At 41.3% G+C, this 23,462-nt stretch overlaps 1 protein-coding gene across 1 annotated transcript in view; it reads right to left on the bottom strand.

Annotated features, from left to right (window-relative positions):
• Positions 1-695: 695 nt before the first annotated feature.
• The window catches only part of ZNF329 (zinc finger protein 329), a 31,210-nt gene continuing 8,443 nt past the window's right edge, over positions 696-23,462 (bottom strand). Inside the window, exon 2 of the mRNA XM_008572224.1 lies at positions 696-2,332. Within this exon, the coding sequence (XP_008570446.1) occupies positions 696-2,264 (1,569 nt within the window). The 5' untranslated portion in view covers positions 2,265-2,332. The remainder of the gene's footprint in view (positions 2,333-23,462) is intronic.

Genomic DNA, 23,462 nt, shown 5'->3' with positions numbered 1-23,462 from the left:
TGTTTTAGTCTTAAGAGGGATGACTTCACTGTTCATTCACAAGCGACTTCTTCATTCAGTTTCCTCTTCTGAAACAAATCCTCAACGTTCTGGCAGGACTATAACACAGAAATACATTCAAACAGCAAAATCTAACAATAATTCTGTGGTTGCTGTGGAGTTGAGCATTGTGTGGGATCTCTCACCAGTACGTCTTTACTGACACAGAAGACAATAAGAGCTCCTGCCAAAAGCTTCTCTTCCTGATTATACTTACAAAATTTCGTTCTAGCAAGAGTTTGCTTATGTACAATAAGGTGAATACTCCCTATTAAAGGATTCCTCATACCAGTTACTTACCGAATACATTCATGTGTCCTTTCTAGTTTAAGCATTCTAATGCAGAAGTGTGTGGATATCTCCAGGAAAGTATCTTCCTCACATTTTCATGCTTCATTCCAGTGTATGTGCTAACATATTTGGTATAGGCTGAATCATCCCTAAAGCCTTTTCCTACTTATTACCATCCTATGTTCTCTCCAGTTCCCTAATGAACAGATTTAACAAAATGGCTAAGGAATGTCGAATAGTCATCAATTCACTGGATAGCTTAAAGAATTCTTTTCTACCAACCAGGGAGGAGTCACATCTGAAGGCACACCTCCTTCATGTAGGTTTTTGAGAACAAGTTAGGAGAAGAGTGTGGCCTATGTTTATTATATTTCCATGGTTTGCTCTCCAGAGTGTGTTCTTTGATGTCGGACAAGGGATGAGCTCCTTCTGAATGTTTTTCCACAATGAGGACACTGTGTGGGACCCTCTCTGCTATGGAGTCTCTGATGTACTGCTAGGTGAGAGTTCTGCTTAAAAGACTTCCCACATTCTGGACACTGGTACGGGGTCTCCTTAGTGTGAATTCTCTGGTGCTTGGTCAGACAAGAGCTGTCCCTGAAAGCTTTGCCACACTGATTACACTCATAGGGCTTCTCACCAGTATGAGTCCTCTGGTGGCGGATGAGGCCAGCAATATTCCTGAAAAGTTTCTGACATTGGTCACAGCCATAGGGCTTCTCACCAGTATGAATCCTCTGATGCCTGATGAGGTACGCACTCTCAATGAAAGTTTTCCCACACTCTTTACATTCATAGGGTTTCTCCCCAGAATGGATTTTTTGATGCACAATAAGGTGAGAATTGCGGTTGAAGGATTTCCCACACACTGCACATTCAAAGGGCTTCTCTCCAGTGTGAGTCCTCTCATGCTGGGTGAGGTACGAGCCGTCTCGGAAAGCCTTTCCACATTTGCTACACTCATAGGGCTTCTCACCAGTATGGATTCTGAGATGCACAGTGAGGTGAGAGATGTCAGTGAAGGGTTTCCCACACTCATTACATCTATACGGTTTTTCCCCTGTATGAGTTCTTTGATGCAAAATCAGGGATGAATTTCGGTTGAAGGTTTTTCCACATTCTAGACATTCATAAGGTTTTTCACCTGTGTGAATTCTCTGGTGTTGTGTAAGAGCTGACCCATCACTGAAAGCTTTCCCACATTTACTGCACTTATAGGGCTTCTCTCCTGTATGGATCCTTTGATGCACAATCAGGTTGTAGTTTTTAGAGAAGGATTTTCCACACTCATTACAGGTATAAGGTTTCTCTCCAGTGTGAGTTCGGTGATGTAAAATAAGAGAAGAGTTCCGTTTGAAGCATTTGTCACATTCAGTACATTTATATTGTTTCTCTCCAAGGTAACTCCTCCCGTTTTCATTAAGAGAAGAGCTCAGGGTAAAGATGTCCCGAAAGTCCTTACCTTCATACAGTTTCTTGCCTCTTTTCATTATTTTTTGATCACCAAGGGGAATAAAATGGCTGAAAGATTTAACACTTTCTGGGTATTTACAGGGTTTCTCTCTCATTTGATTTCTTCCAAGTTGAATAACTTCCATGGAATGGTTGAAGGTTTTTCCACAGGCATCACTGTCACCAGTTCTCTTAGCTGCACAGCTTTTGGGACAACTGTGTAAGGCTGGATCACAAACCAAACTTTCAACATCTGAATCATGCATATGGAAACCATTTGTTGTAGGAACTCTCTGAGATGGTGGAAGGTCTGAGCTTGTATTCAAATGCCCCTTGATATCAGGATACTCACGAATTGCTTCCTGAGCCTGTGGTTTCTCCTGAGTTAAAGCTGATTGCCTCAAATGTCCCTCCCGGTTCTCATAGTCCCAACTGTCACCTAGAATGGAGAAACAGGCACCCTCCCTTATGAATCCTTCCATTTCTATGTCACAGGATAATTCTTCCTCAGGAATATTCTGAGCTGTTATTTTCAGTCTGATATCCCAGGCTGAAAAGAAAAGAAAAGGCAAGCTTAGGTGCACAAGGTACATTCGGAAGAGGAAATGAAAATGATGATCGACTAGGTGTGTCTACTTTTACTTGTTTTCTTTTTAAGATTCACATTTGTACAAGGGAGAGGTAAAATGACAACCAAGAGATAGAGCCAATGGTAATTTGGTAGCAGCTGTTTAAACATAAAATAGGCATATTCCACTTATAGGTAGTATCTCGGATTCAGAAAGAATAAGTTCATAAAGAGTCACATAGTATTGTCATCCTCCTAGATAGCAGGCAGGAGAAGCAGTATTGGAGAATAAAAATCACCAAAAGGATTAGCTTGAGATATGGAGACCAGAAGTCAGGTGTTACTGCTCACACTGGAATACCATCTTAGCTATTGCATTCTTGTCCCCATCACCCACTGCCTATACGAACAATCAATGCACATTTCCAAAGCCTTGACTTCACAGTGTGCTTACAACAGCACTGAATGAACAGTTCTCACCCTAGCTCTGTGGTTAGAGTTCTCTCTTCATGGATGAGACATGGCACAGGCTCAGTGACCCAAAAGCTCTGGGGCTAAGTCCTAGATCTGTCAATGACCACCCTGCAGAGTTGTTATGAAAATTGGATCATGTCTGAGGCAGGCTCGAAGGCAAGGGAATGAACAGCATTCTATAAATGGCTGCTAGTGTTGTCATCATTATCAATCTCACCACCCTCTCCCACTTCTTTGACTTCATAATATTAAGACAACTGGTTCTCCATATTTTTTAAAGTAAAATGAAATTAGACCCTTACTTCAGAATATATATATATTTAAAATTTCAAACAGATAAAGGCCCTCAACATAAAATCAAAGTTTGAATTATGGAAGGCAGCTATGTAAACCACTATACCACCAACGCTCTGTAAAATTTGAATTATGTAGGATGCCTCATGAGTACAGCAGACCTCTATCAACAAAGATAAACAAGCAAAAACCATACAGACAAAGGTTAACAAATTTGGTATCAACATTTAAAATTTCCATACAATAAAAGACACCATAAAAAACAAAATACCAGTGGCAGATGAAGACAAAATATTATAAACATAAAAGAGACAAAGTATTAGTGCCCAAGATCTATAAAGAATTCTTACAGAACAGCACAAAAACGAAAAGAATGGGCAAAAGATACAAAAAAGCACTTATGAAGAGAAAATAGAAATGTTCTGGAAACATGAATATCTGCTCATTCCCTCAATCATTCAGGCAATTACAAACTGCAACTTCAAGAACACAAAATCTGCACATTTTATTTGAGTTTTAAAAATAAAATGAAGTGTGATAATATAAAGCTTAGGCAGGTCACATGGGGAAAAGAGATGACAAGCATATAAAGTGGTCAGTCTGCTTCTCAGGGTAATTTGGTAGCAGCTGATTAAACATAAAATAGGCACATTCCACTTGTAGGTATCTCAGATTCAGGGAGCATGAGTCCCAGGCAGGATAAATGAACATCAATCTATAACTACGGAGGTGGTTTTAAGGCCAGGAGTGAGGAGAGAGACCACTGGTGAAGGATGAAAACTATCACGATAGATCAGTTAACGGCACAAATAGAAACCTAAAGGTAATGGAAGGTACTTCCAAAATGACAAAAACAAACAAACAAACAAAAACCAGATACACTACTGTTCAAGAGTAAGGGTAAGACAAAGACAGCTTCAGAAAAGCAGAGCTGAGTTAATCTCCAAGGACACTAGCCAAAGGAATTAGAAAAACTTGTTCTTCAAGAAAAACCTCAGAAGGAAGAAATAGAAAAGAAAGATATCGATGGACATGTATTTAAATCAAATCCAGTGCTGACCATATAAAATGCAGCAATAACATGACTCGGGGAATTAATGGGGTGGACTAAAATACTGGACAGGAGTGCCTGTGAGATGGGAAAGGGCTAACAAAATTAAGTGTTCTGAAGTCCTTACATTTTTCCTGATTCACGTGAGTCTTAGCCAAGTCAGGAACAAAACAATAAATGTAGTGTAAAACTTTCAAGTCCACAGAGCAGTGGTTTTCAACCAGGGATGATTTTAACCCCAGAAGACATTTGACAATCTTTGGAGAAGTTTTTGGTACCATGATTAGGGGGCAGGTGCTACTAACACCTAGGGGGTAGAGCCCAGGAATGCTGCTAGACATCCTAAAATACACAGAATGGTCCCCCACAACAGAGAATGATCCAGCTACAAATGTCAATAGTGCTGAGGTAGAAAAACTTTGCAGATGGAGGGAAGAATAATAAAGAAAGCAAGATCAATCTAGAAGAAGCTGGTAAGGGGGAGAAAACAGCACAAAAAGAACAGGTTAAACAGAGAGCATAGGGCTGGCCAGTTAGCTCACTTGGTTAGAGCATGGTGCTGGTAACATCAAGGACAAGGGTTCAGATCCCCTTACCGGCCAGCCACTTAATAAATAAATAGCATAAAGCAGGATATCATCAATAATGATAAATGCAAATGACCTTGATGGGCCAGATAAAGATACTGTGTCAACTGTATTAAAAAATATGTTTGTAACAGAAACACCTAAAGTAAAAGGACACAGAAGATAAAAGCAAAAGGTTGGAACAGGAAGATGCTAACCAAAGGAAGGTTTTGTGGCTCTTTATTAATCAAAGATAAACTTCAAGTAATAACCACAGGGCAATATAACAGTAACAACATGTCTCAAAACAGAGTAAAGTCAGCCAGGATTGCAAGAAGAAATCAGCCAATCCAACCAAAGCAGGAGGTTTTAATGAACCTCCTTCAGAAATGGAAATTCAGAAAAACTGAATAGAGATAAGCAGGAAAGAATGTAATCAATCAGCCTGATCACATGGCTGGATGAAAAGCCATTGACTAATTAGAGCCAAAAGCTTTCTAAGCACAAGTGTAACATTTGCTAACAATGACCATAAACCAAGCCAAAGAACAAGTTCAAGGAAGGCTAGACTACAACATGACACAAACCACAGCCTGTTGACGACAATGTGGTCAAGCTGAAACCAGTAACAGGAAGAAAATCAAATACAATAAAACAATGAGCAAAACAAACCCATTTATTTGGAAAAATGAAAACCTGTTTCTCATAATTGACAGGTCAAAGAGAAAACTTGACAGAAATTAGAAAATATCTAGAACTGAACAACAATAAAAACAATACACCTCAAAACATATGGCAAATGAGCATGCAGCTAATATAGTTCCTAGACAGAAAACAGTCGTTAATGCTTATATTAAAAAAAGAAGAGTATAAATAGACTTCTTGAGGGTCTTGAAACACAGACTGTGACAAGTCAACAGCCCTGGTGGCCTCTGAGGCCATCTGCCGAACTAGGGCTGGGTCTAGAGCTCACAGACACCTCAAGCCCATTCACAGACTGGGTCACAAACCCTTAACATGCCAGGCTGGGTGCCCAAACCCCTCACACACCAGGCTGGGTCACCAGATCCCTCACACACAGGTCTATGAGCTAGGTAACCGGCAAAAAGGTCCTTGGAAGCCATAGGTCCGAGAGCATGACAGCACGAGGTGGATGCCCAAGGCAGTTAATGCCAGCCAAGGTAGTGGTGCCACGCATGCACACTAACTCCACCCCCTCACACACAATTTACTTACAAAGAAAGCACTGCACCACCCCCAACTGGGCCTAAGGCAATGGGTCCTGATTAAATGATCCTATTTTCCCAACACCATCTATGAATTTTCTTCAGGCCATCACCAATGGGTTGTACTGTTGAAGTAAATGGCAAAGCACATTCTGGGATGTGGATGAAGCACAGCTCCCCCAGAATGGCCTTGTTGGTTTCAGGAGTGGCACTTCAGAACAGTATGTACCTTACTCCACCACTAGAAACAAGATTCAGGAGTGGGCCTCACCTTCAACACCTTACAAGACAATGAAACACAATTTAAACATGTAAAGTACGTGGCTTTTTATGTAATTGCATTTTTACTGCTTACCATTAACTTAATTAAAATTATTTGATCAAAAAAAAAAAAAAGCAGACTGAAGGTTAGTGAGCTCACTGATCAACTTAAAACTTAAGGTAAAGAACCATGGACTAAACCTATTGGCAGAATGCAATAATAAAAATGAGAGCAAAAATTATCAAAACTGAAAACAAGGAAACAGCTGGGAACATAAAGAAAAGACTAATGAAATAGTCATATCTTTGACAAAAGTGACCATAAAAAAAGAGCAATTCCTAATCCCTGTCAAGTTTTCTCTTTGGCCTGTCAATTATTGAAATACAAATTGTGATATTAATTGTGAAATGGGATTTAACTGAGAAACAGTAGAAAGTTACCAAAATGGCAAAGTTAGATTTATCTGAGGAATGCAGACTATGGAACATTACAGCATCTATTGATGTAATTCCCCATATTATCAGATTAAAGTAGAAGACAGCTCCCTTACACCCTACTTCAATACATTCTGAAACTGCTATGAGGAAATCTCACCTGGACTCGTGATCAAAATACTCTCAGATTAAAGTAACAGACACTTTTACTCTATCTCAATAAATTCAGAAAGTATATGAAGGAAAGCTCAGACTCCTGATGAAAATTCTTAACTAGGAACACAGGGAATTAAGGTGAACATCACACCTAATGAGGAAACATCAGAATCACTCACTCTGAAGTAAAGGCCAAGACCTCAGACACTTGCTATGTCCACAGCATTCAACAGTGACCTGAAGGGGCCAGCTGGTCAATCCTGGACACTACAAAAAAAGGATGGATGATGGGCTCAGCTGTCAATCCTGGACACTACAAAAACTTCTCCCACTGACAGAGCCTCCTGAGGCTGCCCTGCCACCATGACAAGTGTTTCCTGTGCTGAATCTTCTGGGTAGACTGGGGCTTGGGATGGCCTGTGGTCATCCTGTTAAAATGATAGACTAGAGAGCACCTCCCTGCAGGTTTGGGGTTGAGGGGAAGATGCACCATGTAAGGTTAAAAGAAATGAGATAAATTAGACATATACAGGATGAAATTACTTAGGGAAGTATTTAAGGCACAAAATATTTTGGAAGTAAAAATATAATAATGCCCTAGGTAAGAAACCCACCAAAGCTGTGATTTTGACTGTCCTGGGGGTAGGGAGAGGAACCAACATTGAGGAGCAAAGGGAATGTCCATTTCATCAGTAATAGATACTTCCTGTATTGAAATAAGAGTTAAATATCACCTAGAAAGTGAAAGGACAACCCACAAAATGGGAGAAAATATTTATATGCATTTATCTAGAATATGTAAAACTCTCACAACAATAAGACAAATAACTCAATTTTTTTAAATGGGCAAAGGATCTTGTCTTAGTTTGGGCTGCTGTAACAAATACACCAAAAACTAGGTGGCTTAAACAACAGAAATTTATTTCTCATAATTCTGGAGGCTGCGAATTCCAAAATCAGAGTGCCAACATGGTTGGGTTCTACTGAGGACTTCCTGTTTCGCAGATGGCCATCTTCTCACTGTGCCCTCACATGGCAGACAGACAGAAAGCAAGCTCTCTTATGTCTCTTCTTAGATGAGTACTAATCTCATTCATGAAGGCTCCACCCTCATGACCTAATTAACTCCCAAAGGCCCCATCTCCAAATACCATCACATTGGGGATTAGGCTTCAACAGATAAATTGGGGGGTAGGGGGGGAGGACACAAACATTCAGTCCATAGCAAATATTAATAGACATATCTAGAAAGAAGACATACAAATGGCGAATAAGCACATAAAAAGATGATCAACATCAATCATTAGTCATTAGGGAAATACACTTCATATTCACTAGAATGGCCAATTAAAAAAAAAGAAGAGCAGACAGTAACAAGTATTGGAAAGGATGTGGAGAAACTGGAACCCTCATTCACTGCTGGTGGAAATGTAAAATGGTGCAGCTGCTTTGGAAAACAGTCTAATTCTCAAAAAGTAAAACATTCAGTCACATGATCCAGCAGTTCCACTCCTAGGTATCTACTCGAGAAAAGTACAAACATATATCCACACATAAACTTGTACACGAATGTTCATAGCAACATTATTCATGATAAACAAAAAGTGGAAACAACCCAAATATCTCTCAACTGATGAGTGGATAAATAAAATGTGATATATCCACTCAATGAAATATTTTTTAGCCATAAAAAGGAATGAAGTACTAATACATGCTTGTATTAGTCCGTTTTGTGTTGCTTATAACAAAATACTTGGAACTGGGTGACTTATAAAGAAAATGAAATTTATTGCTTACAGTGTCTGAGGCTGGGAAGTCCAAAGTCCATTTGGTGGTGGCAGCAGTGACCCAGGGGTTTCACATTGCAAGATGGTGGAAGCAGAGAGAGCAGAGCAGAGAGAAAGACACACTCTTCTCTTTTAAAGCCCTCAGAACCAAACCCCTGACCACAACTTTTAATCCATTCACTACTGCACGGTCCTACAATCCAATCACCTCTTCAAGGCTCCACCTTTCAATTACCATAATAGGATTTCCCACCCTCTTAACAGTCACAGTGGGGGCTAAGTTTCTAATACATAGAACTTGTGGGGACACAATTGCATTTCGGGGGAACATAAGTCAATCTACTACAATGCTCCAACATGGATAAATCTTGAAAACATTACGCTCAGTGAAGGAAACCAGACACAAAAGACCACATATTGTATGATCTCATTTAGATGAAATGTCCAGAATAGGCAAATCCATACAGACAGAAAGTCAATTAATGGTTGTCAGGGGTTAGGGAAGAGGAGAGGGAGATAGGGAGTAACTGCTAACGGGTACAGGTCTCTTCCTAAACTGATGAAAATGTTCTAGAATTAGGTAGTGGTAATGGTTGCACAACTTTGTGAATATACTAAAAACCACTAAATTGTGCTCTCTGAATGGGTGAATCATATGGTGTTAAGAACAGTGCTAGTGATGCTAAGTGCATGTCTCCTATAAGGGGATGAGTCTCTCTCAGCCTGACCTGCAACTCTCACCTTAGCAGTGCTTCCCCTGGGGAGACCCAGATATCTTCAGAGATGTTAGGTTGTCACAAAGACTGAGGGCAGGGGGAGGGAACTGCTAGCACCTGATGAGCATGGGCCAGGGATACCAGATTTGTTACCATGCTCAGGGCCACCCCACATGATGTTGAGCATCCTGTGGATAGAAGTGCCTGCAGGTATCAACCTGGGGTACTTTAGAACAGAACAATATTACATATGTTATAATACATCAGGGAAAAGATGTCTTCATTTAGGAGAAAGAAGCTTATAGTACATCCAGATACTGCCCTGAGTGCTCTTTCCCCACTCTGAATTCTTTCTCCTTAACGAAAATTGGTCATTCCAATTACGCCCTCTCCTATGGCCTGAATGTTTATGTCCCTCTCTAAAATTCATATGTTGAAATCCTAACGCCCAAGGTGATAGTATTAGGAGATGGGGCTTTTAGAGAACTGATAAATCATGGGTGTAGAGCTCTCACGATTGAGATTAGTGCCCTTATAAAAGAGACCCCACAGAGCTCCCCTGCCCCTTCCACCATATAAGGACACAGCTAGAAGGCACTATCTGTGAACTAGAAAGTGGATCCTGAGCCGGCACCAAATCTTCTGGTGCCTTGATCTTGCATTTCCAAGCCTCCAGAACCTGTGAGAAATAGATTTTAGGGTATTTAATGCAAGAATCTTACTGAATTTCATTAATTTTGTTTTCAGGGCTGGCCAGTTAACTCAGTTCTCAGCTGGTTAGAGTGCAACCTTATAATACCAAGGTCATGGGTTTAGATCCTGGTACTGGCCAGCCACACACACACACACACACACACAAAAATAATAATAACAAAAGATTGTTTCCAAACTATCATATTTTAGATCCTGGTACTGGCCAGCCACACACACACACACACACACAAAAATAATAATAACAAAAGATTGTTTCCAAACTATCATATTATTACCCTCCTACATATTTATGTATTGTTATTTTTAGCAGTAAAATGGCACAAAAATTATGTTGTAAAAAATTCATCTTTATGTTCACATACTTTGAGGGTTCCCTGTTTCCCCCCCATTCTTCCTCTGACCTACCCTAAGATGTCCACCATACACACTTCTCTGAAGCCCCCAGTATTAGTGATTCTCTCCTCAACCTGTTCTTCTCTTCCCCGCTGCCACTGGAGGAGATGGTCTCCAAGGCTTTTTACACATTGAATATTGTCCCAGCACACGCTAAGACTTCAGGACTGCAAAACTGTTTTCTGTGATAAACTGTCCCAAGGGAGTGACTGACCCTTTGCCTGTGGACAAAGCAGCTTGGGTTGCTTTACTTTCTAAGTATTTAGAACTTGCTTCCACCAAGGTACTGTCTCTCTTCCTTTCCTATTTAATCTACCTGCTCTGTGTCCATTTCCCCAACAATCCCTGTCCCAACAGCATCTACCCATCCTTGCCTCATCCAGTTTCACTCAAGACAATGAATTTTCAGTGTCCTATTTCTCTTAATCCAAACATATAGTCTCCAGCATCTGAATGCTTCCTATGTTGTCTTTGTCTTCCTATGTTTTGCTATGCTCAAGCTCTTAAGTACAAAAACATGTATTTTTAATACAAATATCTTTCCTTTAATTGATTCTTTACATGAACTCAGGGCTTAAGAAAAAAATGAACTCAAAATGGATCACAGGCCTAAAGATAAAAGATAAAACTCTACAAATCTTAAAATAAATATATAGGTATAAGTGTTCAGAAACTTAGATACAACACTAATAGGATGTGACCAAAAACAAACAAACAAACAAAAAACAAATTGGACTACATCAAAATTTAAAACTTTGTGGGCCGGCCCGGGAGCGCACTGCTACGGTGCGCCGCTTGGGAGTGTGGTGGCGGCGCTCCCGCCGAGGGTTCAGATCCCACATACAGACCGGCCGCTTACTGGCTGAGTGAGGTGCGGGTGCAACACCGAGGGTTGCGATCCCATAGCCGGTCCCGGTCCGGTACGGGCGCGACACTGAGGGTTGCGATCCGTTGCCGGTCACGAAAAAAGACAAAAAGGAAAAAAAAAAAATTAAAAACTTTGTGCTTCAAAGAGTGTCACTAAGAAAGTGAAAGACAATCCACAGAATGGGAGAAAATATTTGGAAATCACATATATGATAAGAGACTGGTATCCAGAATAAGTAAGCCATACAATTCAATAATAAAAAATCAATAACTCCCCCCCAAAAATAAAAAATTAAAAAATTAAAAAATCAATAACCCATTTAATAAACAAGCAAAAATTTGAAGAGAGATCTCCAAAGAAGATATACAAATGGTCAATAAGATAATGAAAATATGCTCAATATCATTAACCATGGGCCAGCCCGTGGCTCACTCGGTAGAGTGCGGTGCTGATAACACCAAGGCCGCGGGCCGCGGGTTCGGATCCTATATAGGGATGGCCGGTTTGCTCACTGGCTGAGCGTGGTGCTGACAACACCAAGCCAAGGGTTGAGATCCCCTTACCGGTCATCTTTAAAAAAAAAAAAAAAAAAAATCATTAACCATCAGAGAAATAAAAAACTAAACCACAATGAGAGACCACTTCACACCTACTAGAACAGCTATAATCGATTCTATCCCAAGAGAGATGAAAACATATGTGCATTAAAAAACTTGTATATGAATGTTCACAGAAGCATTATTCATAATGTCCAAAAAGTGAGGCTGGCTGGTTAGCTCTGTTGGTTAGAGTGTGGTGTTATAACACCAGCATCAAGGGTTTGGATCCTCATACCAGCCAGCTGCCAAAAAAAAAAGTGGAAACAATTCAAATGCCCATCAACTGATGAGTGAAAAACAAAATGTAGCCTATCCATACAATAGATATTAACAATATTAATCATCCATAAAAATGAACAAGGTACAGATACATGCTATAACATGAATGAATCTTCAAAACATATTGCTAAGTCAAAAAAGCCAGACACAAAGGACCACATATTTTATGGCTATTAATATGAAATGTCCAGGAGATTTGCATAGAGACAGAAAGTAGATCAGTGACTGCCTGGAGCTGGGAGGAATGGGGGAAATGGGGAGTGACTACTAATAGGTATGGGTTTTCCTGTTTGGGGGTGATGAAAATATTCTAAAATTGATTATGGTGACAGATGTACAAGCTAGCAAATAAAAACCAGTGAAATGTACACTTTAAAAGGGTGAATTCGGGCTGGCCCGGTGGTGCACTGGAGAGTGCACCGCTTGGGAGTGTGGCGGCGCTCCCGCCGAGGGTTCGGATCCCATGTGGAGACCGGTTGCCACTCACTGGCTGAGCGTGGTGCGGGCGCAACACCGAGGGTTGAGATCCCGTTACCGGTCAGTAAAAAAGACAAAAAGGAAAAAAATAAAAAGGGTGAATTGATTGTATGTTATGTGGATTATATCTCAATAAAGCTGTTTAAAAAAATAAGTGTGTGTTAAGTCTGTCAGGATCAGTATTACTGGTCTGGACCCCACCAGGAATGTTTCTGTTACTTTAAGAGTTCGTGAGAGAAATAACGATTTTGCAGGAATGAGCCAAGCTTGTGTAGAACTCCACTCCCAGGCACTCACCTCTGAAGGACTTCAAACCCAGTCACTATGAGCCTGCAGAGGGATCCACTGGAGAGGGTGCCTGGATACTTGACCTCAACAGTTGCCAAACCTCAGCCATCCTTGCCCATCCACATGGTTCCTGCCATCTCTGTGGACTACCCATAATAATGTTTACTTCACTTGTTCAAACAATCCACTCTTCAACAAAAATAAGTAGTTTGCCACTAACTTTAACTTTGGCCTAACAAGGTCATCCATCTGATTATTGAGTGTGTTAGTCTGACTCCATTTTTGATAACTGACTGTGACAGCCTTCAAACACACCACACCCACCAACCCCCTTCTCTTTCCGCCCCACATCTGCGCAAGCTAACAAGAAAGCCTGGGTGCTTCCTTTTTGGTGCAGACATAAGTTCAAACCATGTAAGCTCCAACAAATGCAAGGCCACCCTCACCCCAGTCCCACTCTCTAAACACAATAAAAGCCCAGTCAGTCTCCTTTTCCTGCTCCCTTAAGCTATTTTTTAAGTAGCAGAGGAAGCCTTCCCTGTTCTCCAAAGAGAGCCTCATTACGTGAGTAATAAAACCACTTGGTGTGTGTGGTATCATCAGTCTCAACATCAGAACCAAATTTTGGATGGGGGTTCATCTTGTCTCTCCAGAGTGGCCACAACACCTAATTACTTATTTTTTACTTCACATTAAAGCAAATGGGTACTTATTTTTTAAAACAAGGTTAACAGATGCCCTAGATCATAAGCACTTCCAGGGCAGGGGTTTGGGTCTGCCTATTTATAGGTGTAGCCCAGGAGCCCAGCACAAGACCTGGCACATAGTAAATGGCCAATAATCATTAGCTGAATGAATAACTATCAACACCCAAAATCAATACTTTCCTAAAACAACAACCAACCAAAAAAATTTTAGAATTAAGAAATTTTTGGGCCGGCCCGGTGGCGCACTGCTACAGTGCGCCGCTTGGGAGCGCGGCGGCGCTCCCGCCGAGGGTTCGGATCCCACATACGGACCGGTTCCCGCTCACTGGCTGAGCGAGGTGTGGGTGCAGCACTGAGGGTTGCGATCCCGTTGCCAGTCCCGGTCCGGTGCAGGCGCGACACTGAGGGTTGCGATCCATTGCCGGAAATGAAAAAAAGACAAAAAGGAAAAAAAAAAAAAAAAGAATTAAGAAATTTTTTAATACCATACAAAACAAAAAACAAAAGCTAATAAAAATTATGTAGTGTCTTTTTGGCGAGAACTTGAAAAAGTTTATTGAAGGCCTCAGAGAACACCTGAGTAAGTAGGGAACTAGACCTGGTGCACAGATGAGAGTGCCTAACACTAAAACCATGACAACTTTCACCAGACTGATTTGTAAAAGCAACGCCTTCCTAATGCAACTCTCTGGAGAAATTTTACTAGAGGATGACAAACAGTCCCTATAATTCACATGGAAGAGGACAGCTCCTGAAATATTCAAGATAACTCCTTAAAAAATAAAAGGAAGGGAGAAAGAGGGGCTGGGAGTTGTTCTGTCAAAATAAAGGCTCTCCCTAAAGTTGTGGTAACCAAGCAACCCAGCGAAGGTAAGGGAAGAACAAAGAGTCCCAAACAGACTTGGAGGCATATGATAATTTGGTAGGTGGTAACGGTGGTCTCAACCACCAGCCACAGTAGCTCATTTCTTTTACTGCCTTTTCAGATGGGGAAGAAATTACAAATCCTAATTCACACTCACTCTCACCCACACACACTTATAAATTCCAGATGGACCAAAGACCTATACGTGAAAAAATTTAGAATGGTTAGAATAAAATATAGAACTACAGAATATCTTTAAGTTATCAGGGTAAAGAAGAGTTTAACATACAAGAGACACAAAAGACAAAGAAAAAATTTTGAAACCTCTCATTATATCAAAATAAATAACACACCATGAATATAAGATTTAAAAAAAAAAACGTTTTAAATAACAAGGAATTCAAAATACCACTCCAAGGAGGACTGACTTACTAATTACAAAGGGGTAAAGGTGGACGGTCCTGGCAGACAGCACCTTAATCACACAACCAAAGTCTGACCACCACCAACTTCATGTGCTTCCTGATATAATGAACCAAGAAGGACGTGATCTCACTTAGGTAACTTCCTGCCAAAGATATAGAACCTGAATTTAATCATGAGAATATCAACTGCACAATGAGGGACAATTGACAAAATAACCAGCTGAGTCTTTTAAAAAACATCAGTGTCATGGAAGAAAAAGAAAGGAGAGTCCCATTTAAGGTTGAAAGAAGACTAAAAAGACATAACTAAATGTAACACGTGACCCTAGTATGGAACCTGGAACAAAAGAAACACAACCAAGCTACATATACACTGTATATTAGACACAGTTCTGTATCAATAATAAAGTACTTGAGTGTGGTAATAACAGTACAGTTTTGTTCAAAAATGTTTTTTTCCTTAGGAGATCCAGGATGAAGTATTTCAGGGTAAAGTGTCATGATGTCTGAAACATACTTTCTGTAATTCAACCAAAAAAATAAGTATACATAAGTATGTCTGTATCACATCTGCCTATGCAACACCTGCCGTGGGTACATGTGTGTGTGTGAAATATAAAAAGAGAGTCTGTGTGCATGTGCTTGAGGCAGGAAGAAGAGAAAAGTAAAGCTAATGCAGCAAAGTGTTAACTTGAGAATCTGGATGGTTTCACTAAACTATTCCTGCAACTTTTCTGTAGGTGTGAAACTTTTCAAAATAAAAAGTTGGGTGGAGAGGAAAACAAGCAATAGAATGGACAAAAATTACTCACTGTCGGGGGAAAGAAAACAGACAAAAGCCTATTATTCGAAACTTATTTTTACAAGCCTAAGTCCCTAACAACCAAATTTTTTAAATTGTCCAAGGATAAGGGACCTTTCCTGGGTGACTGTAATTTGGATAAAGGTATAGGGTGCACTTGTCAAAACTCATCCAATGGTACAATGAAGACCTGTGCATTTCACTATAAGTCAATTTTGCCTCAAAAATTTTAAAAAAGCAATATTCAGCTTTAATTCATATTAAGCATAGTGAGATGTTTGAGAGGGAAATATAGCGATATCCTTAACTTACTTTGAAATGTATCCAAAAAAGACGAATTAATGGATGGCTAAAAGGATGGAAAGAAAGAAAGATATGGGATACAGCAAGTATAGATGTTAATGGATTGTTCATTGCACGTCTTTCAGCTTTTCTATATGCATGAAAACTTTTATTGTAAAATACTGGAGTAGGAGGGTTAAGGACATAAACCACTAAACTGAGAAAAAGACAACAAAACGGCCACTATACGGGTGGGAATAAGCGGCCTTCCCTGGGAACTGCAGTAAAACATGCTTTTACAAATACCCAGTGGAAAAAAAACAAAAACAAAAAAACAGGTCATCTGACACCTGCGGTATTCAGTGGGAAAGGGCACAGTCGATAGGCTCAACGCCTCAGACACCGCCCCCTCCCGCACGGCAGCAGAAGAGCGGTAGACCCGGGCGTTGCCCCAGCGGCCCGGCAAAGCCAGGACACCCAACAGGACCCGGCTAAACGGTCCCTATAGAAAAACAGGTTCGAGCTACGGTGGCGAAACCCACGGGTAACACGAAAGCAAAAGCCGGGGCTTCATTCCCACTCGGGGTTGATCTCACCTTCGGGAGGCGTCCACGCGTGGTACCACAGGGGAGCATCCACACCCTCCAGGGAACAACCCCACCCATCAATGGATGTCCACACTCACGAGGACAGCAGCATCCCGGGCCAGACTCCCGCCTCTGGGGACCTGACGCGCATACTGCGCGCGTGAAACCCGCCCGCGGACGCGCTGCCCATCGCCCCACTAGAACACGCCACCCTTCGGGGGGAAACTGAGATACCGAAGGGCCAAGAGGCACGGCGTAACTCACCGCGGGTGGCCGGCAGCAGCCATGTTTAGGGCCAGTGCGCATGCGCATGAACCAGAACCCGGATGCGCACGTCCCTAGCGGCTCCGCGGCCGCCCGCCCGCCCTCCGCGTTTTGAGGGTCGGAGGAGGCGTTTCCGACATTTCACCCCAACCCCGGCTGAGCCTGGGAGCCCGACGCCGCAGGGTGCACTAGTCTACCAACGGTAGTGCTACCAGGAAAACCTGTCCTTTCTCCCTATTTATTTATTCAACTATTTATTTATGTCAGTATGGACTCACGAGTATTTATTTTCTCCTATGGTTTTAATCGATGCTATCATCATTATTTTGTTATAGAGCCTTAGTTTTGTTTACTGCATAATTTGCTAAAATATTTCTATACCATAATTTATTTTCTTTTGAAAAAATTTTAAAATTCAGATAAGTACACCTCATTATTCATTGACAATGTAATTATTTACTTAGCGAAACAGAAGTACACATGTTTAGAATTAGAAAGTAAGAATTTTAGATATAAGATTAATAATACAAATCAATAAATGTGTTATAGAAAAATCCATATATAATCAAATCGGCAAGTTAGAAAACGTGCTTTGGAAAGAAGGAGTCTCAATTTCATATGTGTGTGTGTATATATAAAATAAAATAATTCCAATAACAAAACAAGTCAGATAAATACAAAAAATAATGAATAAATACCCATGTGCCCACCATCCAGCATTAATCATGGGGTTGGAAGGTGGGACCTCCAGAGTATCCCAGACAGGGTGTGAGACCAAGGGTATGGGATGGCCATCTCTTAATACAGCCTGGGTCAAGGATGAGGAGGTAATTCTCAAAGAACTTCCATCAATATATTTTCTTTCCTTTTTTGGTGGCTGGCTGATACTCCACCAATGTATTTTCTAATAAAAGGAAGAACGGTAACTACACAGTGGATAAACATGGAAGGTACCACCTTAGCCATCACTTTTGTGGTATTCTTGCCGAAAATGTATCACCTCAATCTAATGAAAAACACCAGACTAACCCAAATTTTACAATTTTACAAGGAGACATTTTACAAAATAACTGACCAGTACTTTGCAACAGTGTCAAGGTCATGAAATACAAGGAAAGACTTGAGGAACTCACATATTGGAGGAGACTAAGGAGATGTGACAAATAAATGCAATGTGGGATCCTGGAACAAATAAAGGACGTTAGGACAGAAACTGGTAAAATTCAAATAAAGTCTGTGGCTTAGCTTAGTCATTAGTATTGAACCAATGTTAATTTCCTAGTTTCCTAGTTCATTTAGTATTAAACCAAAATTTAATTTCCTAAGTACTCAAATATCATGGTTATGTAAGATGTTAATAATAGGGGAAGCTGGGTGAAAGGTAGAAACTCTATTTTTGCAACTTTTCTGTAAAACTAAAATTATTTCTAAAACAGTCTGGCCATTTAGCTCAGTTGATTAGAGTGTGGTGCTGATAACACCAAGGTCCAAGATCCGATCTCAGTACAAGAATAAAGCTTTAGTCCTATATTCATATGAAAATAAGTTGACCATATGCTAAGCAAAGGATTATATTATAAACAGTATTGTGACCAAGCCAGGGCAGTGGGGGGGGCCGAGTGCCTCAGCCACACACACACCCACCCACAACCAGCCCAGTAACAACCACTGAGTCGCTGCAGGAAGCACCCATGCTCCCAAGCTGGGGCGGTGAGGGGACAAGGGCTTCAGCCACACCCCTCTGACATTTGCACCCAGCTCAGCAATGACCAAACCACTGGTTGAAGCACCCTGGTTTCCCACAGGAATGAAGGGGGTGCCACAGGCTTCAACTCGGCCCATCCTCCTTCCTCCTTCTCCCACCCTATCTCCTGTCCCTTTCCCCTCTGCTCCTCCCCCCAACTGCTCCCCAACAACATCATAGAATGTTAAAAATAAATAAATACAACATTTTTAAAAAACAGTATTGTGATTCTGTTTTTATAAAGAGTATAGGAAAAGAACTAAGGACAGAAATGTGGTTTATGATAGAAGCAAATCACAAATTAGTGAATTTGGTTGATAGTTTTTTGGGTCTTCTATATCCTTAATGATTCTCGTCTACTTGTTCTATTATTTATAGAGAAAAGAAAAAAGTGTTAAAATATCCAACTATAATCATGGATCCATTTATATATATTTTTTATATATATATATTTCTTTTCAACCCATTTTTGCTTTATTGGAGAGCTCTGTTATCAATTTTAAATTGATATAACAATTTAAAATTTAAAATTGTTATATCTACTTCATGAATTTGACCTTTTATCCTTATATAATATCCTTTTTTATCCCTGGTAGTTTTCCTTGCTCTGAAGTCTACTTTCTTTGATAATAACATAGCTATTCCAGCTTCCTTTTGATTAGTGTTTGCCATGTCTATTTTTCCACACTTTACCTTTAAAGTAGAATTCTTATAGATAGCATTAGGTCTTGTTTTTTTGTTTTTTACCTAAACTGACAATTTCTGTTTTTTAATTGATATGTGTAGATCATTCACACTTAATGTGATTATTGGTACAGTTGAATTTAGATTTACAATTTTATTATTTGTTTTCTGTTTGTTTCTTCTACTTTTGTTCCTCTCTTTGCCCTTTCTTGCTTTTTTGTGGTAGTTCTTCAGAGACGCAGGGCATCACATGGTGAATGGGCTGAGCAAGAGAAAGCTAACCTCCTCATTTGCTCTCCTTTTAAAGCCATCACAACCACACCCATTACCACCCAGTAAACCATCAATGGATGGTTTCACGAGGATGCATTTCTTACAATTTAATCACCTCTCAATGGACCTACCTTTCAGTTACCATCACAGGATTTCCCACCTTCTTAACACTATTACAATGAACCTTTGAGGGAAACATTTAACCCACAGCACCATGCCACGACACTGTTTTATTTTCTTCACAAACAAACCACAATCTCTCTCCCCCTTGAGAAGATATTGATCCTTTTCATCATTATTGCCCTAATGCATAGAACTGGGACTGGCATGTAGCAGTTGCATAATAAATATTGGTTGACTGACTGATCTAGAAAGGGTTTGCAATGGTAAAAATAATTTGAAGTGGAATTTATAGCTAATGCATTCAAAGGACTAAGAAATAGACAGTGTAAACTTCATGAAGAAAACTCAACAGTATTTTTTGTATTTATCTGACTTGTTTTGTTATTGGAATTATTTTATTTTATATATACACACTCAACAGTAAGAAACTTTAGGCTCCATGTAACATAACAGTTAAATATGGGACTCAGGTGATGAATACACTGCTAGCTGCCCACCCAAAGTCCATTTTCTTGTTTTACTTACTAAAATATGAATACACTGCTAGCTGCCCACCCAAAGTCCATTTTCTTGTTTTACTTACTAAAATAACCCCAATTTATGAGAGATGATAATATGCTAAACATCTAGAAGCCATGATTTCTCTTGTGCTTGGGGGTGTCCATGTCACACAGTTCTGCATGACAAGATATAAGCAGGGGTCTACCAGATGGAGTGTCTGGGAAAGCTAAGTGGGTATATACCTCTTGCCCATTGCTCTTCCCTTTCTTCCGGGCTGGAGATGCCAAAGCCATTTAGGAACCATGGGATCAAAGCCCCACACTGAGAATGGCAGGGGAGGACATTAAAAGAAGCCTGAGGGCCGGCCTGGTGGCGCACTGGAGACTGCGCCACTTGGGAGTGCGGTGGCGCTCCCGCCGAGGGTTCGGATCCCATGTGGAGACTGGTTCCCGCTTACTGGCTGAGCATGGTACGGGCGCAACACTGAGGGTTGCGATCCCGTTGCCGGTCCCCGGTACGGGCGCAACACCGAGGGTTGCGATCCCGTTGCCGGTCAGTAAAAAAAGACAAAAAGGAAAAAAAAGAAGAAGCCTGAGCCTTGGTGACTTCCTCAAGCAGCATTACTGGCTGTGAATTGTCTACTTCTGGACTCCTTCTCAGGTGAGAAAAATAAAACCTCCATTTGACAGAGCCTTGGTAGTCAAGTTCCAACTCCTAACTGACATGATAGGTACTTAGGTACCAAGTAACACAGCAGTTAATCAGAGAAGCAAATCTACTTGAAGTGCTAGAAAGACTTCAAAAAAACACAATTATGGAGACAGATTACAATACACTGTTTTCAGAATGCAGTAATTTGTAGACAAAAGTTAAACAAGTATGGCTAAGATGGCTACCTGGTTGTCAGGATTCTTGCTCCAGTTCTCTAGTGTGGAGTTGCCACTGGGAGGCAGCTGCTCAGCCAGGGCTCAATCTCTCAGCCCCACTGCATCTGGGTGAAGCCAAGTGATACAGGCAGCCTCTAGAATCTTGGAAAAGCTCTCAGCTGACAACCAGCAAGAAAATGGGGATCTTATAACCACAAGGAACTGAACTCTGCCAACAACCTGAACAACCAAGGAAACACATTCTCACCTAGAGCCTTCAGAAAAGAATACAGACCTGCCTGCATCATTATTTTAGCCCAGTAAGACCTTTGTTGGACATCTGACCTTAAGAACTATAAGATAACAAATTTGTGTTAAGCCACTAAGTTTATGGTAATTCATTACAGCAGCAATAGAAAACTAATACTCTGGATAAAATGGAATTTGGCACCCTGAGGCAGAATATTGCTCCAACAAAAACCTAAAACCTATGGCACGGACTTAAAGGGCAGGCGGTGAGAAAACAGACACCATGCAGTAGAAAGCTAGAGATCCACATTGTCTGGTCGCAAAATATTTAGCAAAACTGCTGCCTGCAATAACTTGGAAGGCCAACTCCATGCTGGGGCTCTGAGGGGAGTGAGTGGCCAGAATGGTGACCAATTCCCAAACAGAAGGAGATGAAACTGAAAAAGGCTTTGAACAACCAAGGCCCATTAAAACTTAACAGTTAAAAAAAGGGACTGAACACTGTGGCAAAGATCTGTGTAAGAGTCTTAAACTTCCACCCAAGCTTAGTGTTCCACATAGCTTCAAGGTGGCCGCTACTAAGCTGGGAGGATGGGGAAAAGAGGCGAGGAAGTAAACAAATAATGCAGAATGCACCATTATGTCTCTGAGAAACACTTGGGTATGATTATTGCTTTGAAAACTTACTGGAAACAAAATGAGCAGGAAACTTTTTTTTTTTTGCAGCTGGCCAGTATGGGGATCCAACCCCTTGATCTTGGTGTTAATCAGCACCATGTTCTAACCAACTGAGCTAACCAGGCAAGCCTAGAAACCTACCAATTTTTGAGGGAACTGTATTTTCAAAGAAACCATGAGCCTGGCCTACAAAGACTTGAAGTAAAACAACCTTCAGGCTCCAAACATGCACCAGGCTGCAAAAACTGTACAATTACTTCCAAGAAGAACATACATCATGATGTCCACTTCCAACAGGACCAGGAGAATGGAGAAAGAATCTCCCAGAAGCCAGGTCAGGGATTCCAGAGGACATTGGACAAGGGAGCTTCTCCTGAGGGAAGAATCAGGGTCTAAACAAGGACCCTCCCCTGAGGTTAGAGCAGGATTTCATCAGTGCTGTACACTCAGGTCTGCCCTTTCTTGTGAGTATCGTGTCTTTGCTCACTGCTGTATATTAGGAGTGGAAGTGGGACTCATAACTTGTCCTTTGCCTTTGAGGTTAGCAGATCCTGAGGATCTTCTGAAACTGAGCTGCCTTGCCTGCTGCAATGGATGGGACTTATGTTGTTCCTTGGGGAAGGGAGTGCTGTGTGTGTGGAAAGATGTGTATAGATATCCCAGGGGCGAAAGGGTGTCTGCCGTCACTGGTGCTCCTTCTTCAGGTGAAGGTCTTGCTGAGATGTGGCTGCTCAGCCAGAGACTATAGTTCCCAGGTCTCCTGACACCTAGGTATGGCCATGTGACTGGCTCTCACCAACCAAGGAACAAAGGGAATGGGAGTTAGTGATGTAGGTCGTTTCCAGATTGGGGATTTTAGGAAGCTGTGTGCCTTCTCTGTTCCAGGTCTCTTCTTCTGCCAGCTGGATGCAGAAACTATTAGACCCTAGAGAACAGCAGAGTTGTAAGATGAAAGGAGCTCATCTCTGAATCTCTGTGTGGAAAAAAAGTTGCCCTGGGAAGGAACACCTACATAAACTTCTATTGTGCTCAGCAGCTGGACTTTTAGGGCTTGTTACAGCATGCTGTACCTTCATATGCAGCAAGGACAGAGAGCATCTGAATGAGATAATCGACAACTTTGATAAAGAATCTTGGGGGGCTGGCCCGGTGGCGCACTGGATAAGTGCGCCGCTTGGGAAGCGCGGTGGTGCTCCCGCCCCAATCGACAACTTTGATAAAGAATCTTGGGGGGCTGGCCCGGTGGCACACTGGATAAGTGCGCCGCTTGGGAAGCGCGGTGGCGCTCCCGCCCAAGGGTTCGGATCCCACATACAGACCGGTTCCCGCTCACTGGCTGAGCGAGGTGCGGGCGTGACACCGAGGGTTGCGATCCCGTTGCCAGTCCCGGTCTGGTACGGGCGCGACACTGAGGGTTGCAATCCGTTGCCAGACACGAAAAAAGACAAAAAGGAAAAAAAAAAAAAAAAAAAGAATCT

Source organism: Galeopterus variegatus, unplaced genomic scaffold (genome assembly GCF_000696425.1).
Source record: "Galeopterus variegatus unplaced genomic scaffold, G_variegatus-3.0.2 Scaffold764, whole genome shotgun sequence".
Lineage (NCBI taxonomy): Eukaryota > Metazoa > Chordata > Mammalia > Dermoptera > Cynocephalidae > Galeopterus > Galeopterus variegatus.
Note: the sequence above shows the minus strand (reverse complement) of the source record. Positions and strands in the feature narration are given on the sequence as shown.